The sequence below is a fragment of the Ornithorhynchus anatinus genome, chromosome 16, assembly GCF_004115215.2.
Source record: "Ornithorhynchus anatinus isolate Pmale09 chromosome 16, mOrnAna1.pri.v4, whole genome shotgun sequence".
NCBI classification, from domain to species: Eukaryota; Metazoa; Chordata; class Mammalia; order Monotremata; family Ornithorhynchidae; genus Ornithorhynchus; species Ornithorhynchus anatinus.
In genome coordinates, this window is record NC_041743.1 from 20,145,841 (window position 1) to 20,157,990 (window position 12,150).

At 48.3% G+C, this 12,150-nt stretch overlaps 1 protein-coding gene across 1 annotated transcript in view; it reads left to right on the plus strand.

Moving 5' to 3' along the window:
* Nucleotides 1-7,391: 7,391 nt before the first annotated feature.
* Nucleotides 7,392-12,150, plus strand: part of GPR26 (G protein-coupled receptor 26) — a 122,796-nt gene continuing 118,037 nt past the window's right edge. The window contains 2 exon segments of the mRNA XM_029081014.1: nucleotides 7,392-7,417; nucleotides 11,648-11,876. Coding sequence (XP_028936847.1) covers nucleotides 7,392-7,417; nucleotides 11,648-11,876 — 255 coding nt within the window.

Genomic DNA, 12,150 nt, shown 5'->3' on the forward strand with positions numbered 1-12,150 from the left:
GTCAAGGGATCCTGTCACCTTCACCAGATTGTAAAGTACCACCTGTCCAGAAGCTCTGTTACCCTCACCAGTTCAAGTGTATTGACTCCCTGGGCTCTGGGGCAGAAAGGTGAGCCCTGCACCATCTCTAACGCGGAGACCCATGCATAGAGTCTTTTCTGTCACGGACATCCTCAGACTGCTCCTAATATGGAGCCCTGGCCAAAGAACCTTGGCCATCAAGGTGGGTTTTCCCCACTGTTCTTTACCCTCCCTGGCTCCCAACTGTGGTCTGTGTTGAGCTCAGCTGTAGTGTGGGGAGGGGGATTCATGCAACATTATTATCCCTGTGGTCCAAGGTGGCCCCACACTGCACAAAGGGGGGCTCTGACCTGCTGATGCTGCCCCTCCCCTCCCTCATCCCTTCTCACCTGTGGTGCCTGCTGAGGGCTTGAGCAACCACCACTTCAGAGAGCCTCTGCAATGTGCAACAGGTGTCTCCATGCCCATGTCCAGCCAATCCCAGGGCCCAGCTCCACTGTCCTACTGGCTTTAGCTGCCCAGGACCGCCACCTGCTTCCCAAACATACATCCCAAATCAAAGGTGTCACAGTGCATTCCCCAGCCACAGCCGCAGACCCAGAGTGCAGCTCGCAGCAACTCCTGAAGCTACCACTGCTGCAGGACCCTTCCAACCCCCACCTTATTATAGATTGACCCTAGCACCTTGTGTTTCCCCAATGCCTAGGTATTTTGGGGATGTCCTTACTCCCCCTTCCTGGCCACATGACTCTAAGATGGCGGATTGGACCGTTAAGTGGAGATCAATGAACCACAGGAGGAGGGATGAATGGGTACCACTGGAGAACGAGAGATGCTAACTTTGTGCTCAACTGCCAATGAGAAGCCACAGAACCCGACTGACAGCAAGCGGACTAATGAAGGTTCACTCCCATGGAACTTCTTCTGAAGGGCCAAGGAGAGCTGACTGTGAGCCAGGGGCAGATTTATGCAAAAGAGGTGTGTTAAAATCCTACCTGTGTAAGCAGCCTGCACTCAATACATGGACTGCTCAGTGCCTGGACTGGCAATCATGTGCTGAGCCTTCCTGGGAGGGTGTGGCATTAAAGGTGTCTGACTTGGAGTGAGCTATGGTCTCTGTGCTCTCCACTCTACACCTCACAGAGCACAAGGTACCACCAGTGCAAAGATATTGGCACTTTAAAAAGGCAGTGTGCCGTACTCAGTCCAGGGGTTCTGTCACCAGGCTGTGAGCCACCACAAATCAATATGTTCCATCATGATCACTACCAGTCCAGGGGCTCTGTCATCCTCACCAGATTCGGTTTTACCACCAGTCCAGGGGTACTCTCACCCTCACCAGGCTGTGGGTCACCACCAAAAAGTGTTCTGGCATGTGTTCTGTCACTTTCACCAGGATTTGCAGACCACCAGTCAAGGAATTCTGTCACCCTCACCATGCTCTGGACCACCACCAGTTCAGAGTTCTTTTATCTTCATCAGGAGTGCAGGGAAGCAGCATGGCTTAGTGGAAAGAGCACGGGCTTGGGAATCAAAGGATGTGGGTTCTAATCCCAGTTCCACCATTTGTTTGCAAGCCACTTAACTTCTCTTGGCCTCAGTTACCTCATCTGTAAAATGGGGATTAAGACTTTGAGCCCACGTGGAACGACCTGATTACCTTGTATTTACCCCAGAGCATAGAATAGTGCTTGGCAGATTGTGAGCACTTAACAAATACCATAATTATCATTATTATTATTATCAGGCCACCAGCATTCCAAAGATTCTGTCACCTTCACCATGCTGTGAGGCACCACCAGTCCAGAGGTTCTCTCACCTTCAAGAGGCTGTAGGCCACTGTCAGTCCAGGGTTTCTGTCACCCTCACCAGGTTGTGAGCTACCACAAATCCAGGATTTCTAACACCCCCATCAGGCTATGGGCCACTAGCAACATAGAGAAGCAGCATGGCTTAGTGACAAGAGCACGGGCTTGGGAGTCAGAGGTCAAGGGTTCTAATCTCGGCTCCACCACTTGTCAGCTGTGTGACCCTGGGTAAGTCACTTAACTTCTCTGTGCCTCAGTTACCTCATCTGTAAAATAGGGAGGAAGACTGTGAGCCCTATGTGGGATGACCTGATTACCTTGTATCTACCCCAGCACTTAGAAAAGTGTTTGGCACATAGTAAGCGCTTAACAAATACCAGCATTATTATATAGTGTACTGTCACCCTTACCAGGCTCTTGGCCACCACCATCATACCAAGTTTTTTTCCCTGTCTGCAATTTGGGGTTGAGCCTTGGAGCATCACATAAAGTCCCAGCTTCCATCTCAGGACTGAACCCCAGCCTCGCACCTCAAATTTGAGAGCCAGGTCCCATGATAACAGCAACCCAAATGGTGGATCCCACTAAACCCTGTGAGCAGGAGGAGGCCCGGGAGGGGCAGGCCTAGGCCCTGGTGATGCTAGCGGTTGGTGAGCTGCAGAGGATTTGCACTGACAGGAGCATTCAGGGAGTGACTGGGGAAGACATATGCACCTACAGAGGCCAAGCAGGAGTAGGTTTTTCCTTAACTGCCAGTGACTTCAGACTTCCTGTTCAGTAGTCAATGATGAGCCAGAGAAGCAGACTTTCTGCCCAGCAACCAGTGGCAAGCCATAAAGTTTTCAAACAGTCAGGAACTTCTTGGGGAACAATTTTCCACAGTTTCCTTGAGTGAATTTTTGGCTGGTTTGCCAATATTCAGGAGAGATTTGAGTTTTAATATTCCATTCTTTTAACTTGAGAAAGTCAGTCAGTCAGTCATATTTATTGAGCACTTCCTGTGTGTGGAGCACTGTACTAAACTTTTGGGAGAGTACAACATAAGAGAGTTGGTAGGCACATTCCCTGCCCACATTGAGCTTACAGTATAGAGGGGGAGATGGACATTAATATAATAAATTACAGTTATGTATATAAGTGCTGTGGAACTGGGAAGAGGGGAGCAATGAATAAAGGGGGAAAATAAGGGCACTGCAGAAGGCAGTAGGAGAAAGGGAAGTGAGCACTTAGGAAAGACTTCTTGGAGATGTGCCTTTGTAAGGCTTTGAAGGTGGGGAAAGTGTCTCTTCCAGGCCAGAGGCAGGATGTGAGAGAGAGGTCAGTAGTAAGATAGATAAGATCTAGGTGAGTAGGTTGGTACTGGATAAGCAAGTATGTGGGCTGGGTTGTAACAGGAGAAGTGAGATAAGAGGAGGAAAGGTGATTGTGTGCTTTAAAAGCAATGGTAAGGAATTTCTGTGTGATGCAGAGGTGGATGGACAATCACTGGAGGTTCCTGAGGAGTGAAAAGACATGGACTGACTGCTGTTTTTGAAGAAAAATGATCTGGGCAGCAGAGTGAAGTATGGACTGGAGTAGGGAGAGACAGAAGACATAAAGGTCAGAAAGGAAGCTGATACAGCAATCGAGGTGGAATAGGATAAGTGATTGTATTAATGTGATAGCAGTTTGAAGAGAGAGAAAAGTGTGGATTTTAGCGATGTTGTGAAGGCTGAACCAACAGGATTTAGTGATAGATGGTATATGTGGGTTGAATGAGAAACAGGTGTCAAGGGTAATACCAAAGTTACTGGCTTGTGAGACAGGAAGAATGGTGATACCATCTACAGTAATGGGAAAGTCAGGGAATGGACAGAGTTTCAGTGGGAATATAAGAAGCTCTGTTTTGGACGTATTAAATTTGAGGTGATGGCAGGATATCCAAGTAGAGATGTCTTGAAGACAGGAGGAAACGAGAGACTGCAGAGAGGGAAAGGCATCAGAGCTGGAGATGTAGATTTGGGTATCATCCACATAGAGGTGATAGTTGAAGCCTTGGGAGTAAATGAGTTCTCCAAGGGAGTGGGTGTAGATGGAGAATAGAAAGGAGACCAAGAACTGAACCTTGAGGGACCCCCACATTTATGGTCACAGTTAGTGATGGGAGGCAGAGGAGGATCTCCCTGGAGGTCTGTTTCCCACAGTACTGGGGTGAGCAATGGAGCAAGGGGTGTTTGAGGTGGGCCATAACCCCCAATCCCAATCCCATCTCTTCCAGCCTATCTGGGTAGGAGCTCCTGGATAAGTGGTCCTAGAGCATGGTCAAGGATCCCCTTTAAAGTGTGTCCCGTTTGGATTGAAGGCAGAGAAAGTACTGTTCATAGCTGTATTGTACTCTCCCAAATGTTTAGTAGTGCTCTGCACACAGTAAGTGCTCAATAAATACAAATGAATTGAATGAATAAATGAATGTCTCAGCCAACACCCACTAGTCTTCTCCAAACAGATGTTTTTTCTGTGTGCTTTGGAGAATGCACTTCTGGGGAACTCAGGCAGTCTGTCTGGAGAGAACCCAGGGCAAGCATGGAAGGAACAGCTAGGCACCAGGTCATGGGGTCACTCAGTCTGTGAGTCCCTGGACCGTAATTTGCCTTAACGTTGGGTTCTTTGAGTCCACCACCCTCGCGTTACAGGAAAACTGACCATCAGACATTCTGGTCACATCTACACTTTAGATGTACGCTTTACTCTCTGAAGTATCATCTTCAAGCCGCAAGTCTTTAAGACTCATCAGAGAAATAGAGTGGGGAATGGGAAAAATCTTGATAGGTCAGATGGACCTCCTGCTTTGTCTGTTTCAAATGTAACAGAAATGCCACTCTGAGTTTGATGAGATCAAATACTTCCAGCAGACATGCTCAAGCGAAGAAAATAGCCAGTAAAGAACTGGAAATCCAGGATGGGAAGAATACAGCAGACCCAAAGAAGTTCCAACCAATCACATTTATCATATTTATTAAGTGCTTACTGTTTTTTTCTATAGTATTTTTTAAGCTTTACTATGTATCAAGCAGTGTTTTAAGCACTGGGATAGGTACCATCTTAACTAGGTTAGACACATGAGCCCTATGGGGCTCTCAGTCTAAGTAGGAGGGGGAATCAATCTATCAGGATTCCCATTTTACAGTTGAGGAAACTAAGGCACAGAGGTGACTTACCCAAAGTCACACAGCAAGCAATTGCTAAAGACTGGACTAGAACCCAGTCCTTCTCACTCCCAGGCCTGTGCTCTCGATACCAAGGCCACCTTGCTTCTATTTACTGTGTGCAGTGATAATAATAAGAATAATAGTAATTATAGTATTTCTTAAGCACTTAGCATGTGCTAAGCACTGTTCTAAGCACTGGGATGGATACAAGGTAGATACATTGTCCCACATGGGGCTCACAGTTCTAATTCCCATTTTACAAATAAGGCAACTGAGGTACAGAGAGGCTAAGAGGCTTGCCCAAAATCACACGGCTGACAAGTAGGTGAGCTGGGATTAGAACCCATGACCTCTGACTCACAAACCCATGCTCTTTCCATTCATTCATTCAATCGTATTTATTGAGTGCTTACTGTGTGCAGAGCTCTGTACGTCCTTGGGAGAGTACAATACAACAGAGCTCCCTAACCAGCTTCTTGAAATTCCATAAAGCCCATCACCAACCTTCACTGTGGGTCTCCTAGACCAGAGGCACTCTACTCTGCATTGAGGATGTAAATCCTCTGGAGTGACAAACTATACATTTCTGTTCACTTTCGGACAGTACGGGGTGTGAGGACAATTAGTGCAACACTTCAGACCCAGGCTCCTGATGAAATTGTTCCTGTTCCCAGCTAAATCAAGCACATAAGAAGCAGAGTGACCTGATGGAAAAAAGGGCACAGGCCTGGAAGACAGAAGGACCTGGGTTCTAGTCCCGGCTCTGCCTCATCTGTTATGGGACCTTGGGCAAGTTACTCCATTTCTATGGGCCTCAGTTATCTCATCTGAAAAATAGGGACCAAGACTGTCACTCCCATGTGGGACAGGGGCTGTGTCCAACCAGATGATCTTGTATCTACTCCAGGGCTTAGCCCAGTGTCTGGCACACAGTAAACGCTTAACAAATACCATGAAAACAAAACAAACCAACCCCCCAGCCCTCTCCCCTCAAAAAACAAACAAAACAAAACAAAAAAGAAGCACATTTTCTAACCTAATCATATTAAACCCTGGATAATCCCGAACCCTCTTTCCACATTACTTTTAGCCATGTCTTGAAAATAATTCTAAATGAATACGGCACACTCACTGGTGCTTATTTTGGACTAGGATTCACCCTGTTCATGTTCATCCTGTTAGAGCTTTTAACAGCCATCATGGGACATCACTAATTTGGTTTCTAGAGCAGGGAGGGGGCTACCATAGATATGATTGCAAGAATCACTAAGGGGCAACTTGGGAATATCACGGGAAGAAGTGGAGAGTGGTTGGCAATTTATCCGACCGACATGGTGGATGGGATATTTTAATTTACAATACTATACAAATCTATTCGAGACATCCCGTGTTACCACTGTGGTCAATACATAAATCACAATGAAGTGCTGGGAGAGGATATAGGTGAGCCGGGCTCCCCATTGTGCATTTGATGGAAACTGACCAGTACTCAGGAGGCCAGGCAGGGGCAACTAGCACATGTTTGCTGTGGGCTGCTGGCAGCCCTGCTTTGCTTCCCTCCCCTGACTTGTAGAGAAATGAAGAAGCAGTGGTGAGCATGAGGCCCAGCATGACTTACCCAGGCCAGTAGTGTTTTCCGGGGAAGAGGGGCCAGTCCTTCCTGCAGGCGGGGTGGCTGTTGGGCCTCCTTGGGGCAGTCTGGAGGGTCTAGGCATAGTCTGGCCCAGAGGTCTGACTGCATGGCCTGCCTGGGGAGGCTGCCCACATGGTGAGAGGGGATGATGTGTACGGCAGGGTGGGGGGGCTAGCTTTATAGAGAGAGGGGAAGATGGGGAGTGGGAGTTATCTTTTTGGTAAAAGGTGAAGATTGAAGGGGCTATGCAAATACTTAGAGGTGAGTTTTGGGGGTTATCCAGTTGGTTAAAGGTGAGATTTGGGGGGTAGGTGGGGTGTCCAAGTGGTTAAAAATGAAATTTGGCTGGGTGGGCTCTCTTTATGGCAAAAGGTAAAGATGAAGTGTCTATCCAAGTGGTTAAAAGTGAGATTGGGAGGGCAGGGTGGGGGAATCCAGTTGGTTAATAATAATAATAATAATAATAATAATGATGTTATTTGCTAATTGCCAAGCCCTGTTCTAAGTGCTGGAGTAGTTGCCCAAGTGGTGCTCACAGTCTTAATCCTCATTTTACAGATGAGGCACAGAGAAGTTAAGTGATTTGCCCAGGGTCACACAGAAAGCAAGTGGTGGAGTAGGAATTAGAACCCATGTCCTCTGACTCCCAAGCCCATGCTCTTTCCACTAAACCAAGCAGTGTCTCTAGCCACATAGCTTCTCTAAAAGTGAGAGGTGTCGGGGGTGGGGGGGGCGGTGGCGATGGCGCAAGGGACGCTGTCTTTATGGTGAAAGGTGAGATGGAGGGACGGGGGTATCCAGTGGTTGAAAGTAAGATTGGGGTGGGGAGATGCTGTTCTTTTGGTGAAAGGTGAAGATGAAGTGGGGAGGATTATCTAGATGGTTAAACCTGAGCTGGGAGGGGGCTATCTTTAAGGTGAAGATAGGTGAAGGTGAAGTTTGGGAATTGTCCATATGGTTCAAGGTGTGATGGGGGTTCTCCATAATGGCTAGAAATGAGATGGGGGCTCCCCCCATGGATAAAGATGAGGCTGTCAGGGGGCAGGGGGGATGTGTGTGTGTGTGTGTGTGTGTGTGTGTATGTGTGTGTGTGTTGGGGGAGGGGGGAGTTCACCCAGGCAGAGAAAGGTGTGTCGGAGGTCTGCAGAGGTAGAGGCCTGCTGGGGCAAGGGCAGGCTCGCACGGCCTGGAAACGGTCACTCACCGGCTGGGCAGTGACTCAGGGATTCTCAGGGGCAGCCAGTCCCAAGAGGATGGAAGCAGGAGGCGGCGGAGGGATGATGGGCTCGGCGACTGTGTGTTTGCTGTTCCTAGTTAACGAGCCAGAATATTAAAAGCAAAGCCCAAGTATCCAGAAGAATGTTCTTGCTTTTCCCACCTTGTATGACAAAGATCATTGATGTTGTTATTTAAAATTTCCTTTGATAATGCATTTCCTGTTTCAGCTTGACAACATCTAAGTCTACCTAAATAAAGAAATAGTTTAAGAGACTCTAAAATTCAGACAATCTGTTAACTGAAAAAATGTAAATAGAAAAAACTAAATACATTTCAGATGTATGATTACAGAATCTAAATGAACTTTGTTCTGAGCTTTCCGAAATGTCATATTGGATATATCTAACATTCTTCATTCTCCTGAAAACACGTGATCCAGAGTAAAGCATTGGAATTTCCACCAAACTATTTTGCCAAGGATAAAAGTATTTTGAAAGATCAGATATAGTCTTAAACAATGTGCAGCAGTGTGGAACCAGTATGGCCTTGTGGAAAGGACACTTCTCCAGGTGTGAAACGACCTGAGATCTAAGTCCAGCTCTACCACTTGCCTGCTGTGTAACATGGCAAGTTACTTAGCTTCTCTGTACCTTGGTTTAATAATAATTAGAATAATGGTATTTGTTAAATGCTTAATATGTGCCAAGCACTGTTCTAAGCACTGGGGTAGATACAAGCTAATCAGGTTGTCTCACATGGGGCTCACAGTCTTAATCCCCATTTTACAGGTGAGGTAACTGAGGCACAGAGAAGTGAAGTGGCTTTCCCAAGGTCACACAGCAGACAAGTGGCAGAGCTGGGATTAGAACCCACGTTCTCTAACTACCAAGCCCTTGCTCTTTCCATTGAGCCACGCTGGCTTATTTATCTGTAAAATGAGAATTACATACTTGTTCTCCCTCCCACTTAGGCTACTAGTCTCATGTGTCTCGACGATCAGGTCTCCGCTCTCAACTCCACCCTCTCTACTCATTTCGACTCTCTCGCCCCCCTTTCCCTCCGCCACTCTCGCTCCACTAACCCACAGCCCTGGATCACCTCCTCCGTCCGCCTCCTACGCTCCTATGCTCGAGCTGCTGAGCGCTGCTGGTGAAAGTCCAAGCACCAAGCCAACCTCACACACTTCAAATTTATCCTTTCCTGCCTTAACTCTGCCCTCTCCTCCGCCAGGCAAAGCTTCTTCTCCTCCCTCATCGACACCCATGCCCGTCACCCCCGCCGATTGTTCTGGACCTTTAACTCTCTCCTTAGGCCCCCTGTTCCTCCCCCTCCCCCATCTCTCACCCCCAATGATCTGGCCACCTATTTCCTCACGAAAATCAACACGATCAGGTCTGAGCTCCCCAAAGTCACCCCTCCGCCTCTCCCCTCCCCCCCACCAACCCCCTCCCCTACTTTCCCATCCTTCCCTGCAGTATCCTCAGAGGAGATCTCCTCCCTCCTCGCAAGTGCCACCCCCTCCACCTGTGCCTCGGACCCCATTCCCTCTCACCTTCTTAAAACCATCGCCCCTGCCCTCCTACCTTCCTTAACTTCTATTTTTAACCACTCAATCTCCAAGGGCTCCTTCCCCTCTGCCTTCAAACATGCCCATGTCTCCCCCATCCTAAAAAAACCCGCTCTTGACCCCACTTCCCCCTCCAGTTATCGTCCTATCTCCCTACTACCCTTCCTTTCCAAAATCCTAGAACGAGTCGTCTACAATCAATGCCTAGAATTCGTTAACTCCCATTCTCTCCTAGACCCCCTCCAATCTGGCTTCCGTCCCCTCCACTCTACCGAGACTGCTCTCTCTAAGGTCACCCATGACCTCCTTCTTGCCAAATCCAATGGCTCCTACTCCATTCTAATCCTCCTTGACCTCTCTGCTGCCTTTGACACTGTCGACCATCCCCTCCTCCTCCATACCTTATCTCACCTTGGCTTCACGGACTCTGTCCTCTCCTGGTTCTCCTCTTACCTCTCTGGCCGGTCATTCTCGGTCTCCTTCGCTGGAGCCTCCTCCCCCTCCCATCCTTTAACTGTTGGAGTTCCTCAAGGGTCAGTTCTTGGCCCTCTTCTGTTCTCCATTTACACTCCCTCGGTGAACTCATTCGCTCTCACGGCTTTGACTACCATCTCTACGCAGATGACATGCAGATCTACATCTCCACCCCTGTCCTCTCCCCCTCCCTTCAGGCTCGCATCTCCTCCTGCCTCCAGGATGTCTCCACCTGGATGTCGGCCCGCCACCTAAAACTCAACATGAGCAAGACTGAGCTCCTCATCTTCCCTCCCGAACCCGGTCCTCTCCCAGACTTCTCTATCACCGTGGATGGCACGACCATCCTTCCTGTCTCTCAGGCCCGCAATCTCGGTGTCATCCTTGACTCGTCCCTCTCGTTCACCCCACACATCCTATCCGTTACCAAGACCTGCCGGTTTCACCTCTACAATATCGCCAAGATCCGCCCTTTCCTCTCCACCCAAACGGCTACCTTACTGTTACGGGCTCTCGTTATATCCTGGCTAGACTACTGTGTCAGCCTTCTCTCTGACCTCCCTTCCTCCTCTCTCGCCCCGCTCCGGTCTATTCTTCACTCCGCTGCCCGGCTCATCTTCCTGCAGAAACGATCTGGGCATGTCACTCCCCTTCTTAAACAACTCCAGTGGTTGCCTATCGACCTCCGCTCCAAACAAAAACTCCTCACTCTAGGCTTCAAGGCTCTCCATCACCTTGCCCCTTCCTACCTCTCCTCCCTTCTCTCTTTCTACCGCCCACCCCGCACACTCCGCTCCTCTGCCGCCCACCTCCTCACCGTCCCTCGGTCTCGCCCATCCCGTCATCGACCCCTGGGTCACGTCCTCCTGCGGTCCTGGAACGCCCTCCCTCCTCACCTCCGCCAAACTGATTCTCTTTCCCTCTTCAAAACCCTACTTAAAAATCACCTCCTCCAAGAGGCGTTCCCAGACTGAGCTCCTCTTCCCCCTCTACTCCCTCTGCCATCCCCCCTTTACCTCTCCGCAGCTAAGGCCTCATTTTCCCCTTTTCCCTCTGCTCCTCCACCTCTCCCTTCCCATCCCCACAGCACTGTACTCGTCCGCTCAACTGTATATATTTTCGTTACCCTATTTATTTTGTTAATGAATTGTACATCGCCTTGATTCTATTTAGTTGCCATTGTTTTTACGAGATGTTCTTCCCCTTGACTCTGTTTATTGCCATTGTTCTTGTCTGTCCGTCTCCCCCGATTAGACTGTAAGCCCGTCAAACGGCAGGGACTGTCTCTATCTGTTGCCGACTTGTTCATCCCAAGCGCTTAGTACAGTGCTCTGCACATAGTAAGCGCTCAATAAATACTATTGAATGAATGAATGTGTGACATGTACTGTGCCCCACATGATTATCTTGTATCTACTCCCCTGCTTAGTACCAATATCACAGTTACTATTAGTGTATCTCTCTCCTATAAATCAACACCTTACAATGACAGAAGTATTTGCATAAGCTAATGAAGATTAGAATTATGCCATTGGGAGATACTCTCTCATCAGGGTTACCCATAATGGAAAGGTCTAAGTAGAAGAGTCAGATAGTGTTGATTCGACTGTGCTGGAGTGGGGTCTACCCTGCTCAAGTATACAGGTGCTTAGCAAATACCATCATTATTGTCAGTAATAGTAGTAGTATTACCGTCACTGAATATGTAAACTGATTAGTTGTGTTAAGTTCCCCCCAGGAAAACAGAGACTGGCAAGGCCAGGATCCACCTTAACTGCACCCTTAGCAACAACCAATTACTGGCCACCACCTGTGGCCTTGAGACCCAAAAGATCAGCAACCCTGGCAGCAGTGAATTATTGGCTGCAGTTTATAGCCTTGAAACCCAACACCTACACTTGCTGAAGACTTCTTTAGCCACAAAGTGTCCACTGGATGACCCAAAGCCGATAATGAAGGAGCTTGGTGTATAATGAGAAGCTAATGAAAACAACAACAAACAGGGGCAGAGTGGCACTTGATATGCCAATCCACCACACGAACAAATAGGACTTGAGGGGAGGGGTCAGACTAGAGGGAGGGACTTGGTGCTTCATCACCCAAGAAAGAGGGACCAGCGAAAATATATCGATGGACTCATTCTCAGTTCTTTGTCTTTGGCTACCAAAACAGCCACTGACCTTTTGTTGCAACAAAGTGAATAAAAGGCTGGCCTAATGTAACTCATTACTTGGGATATTT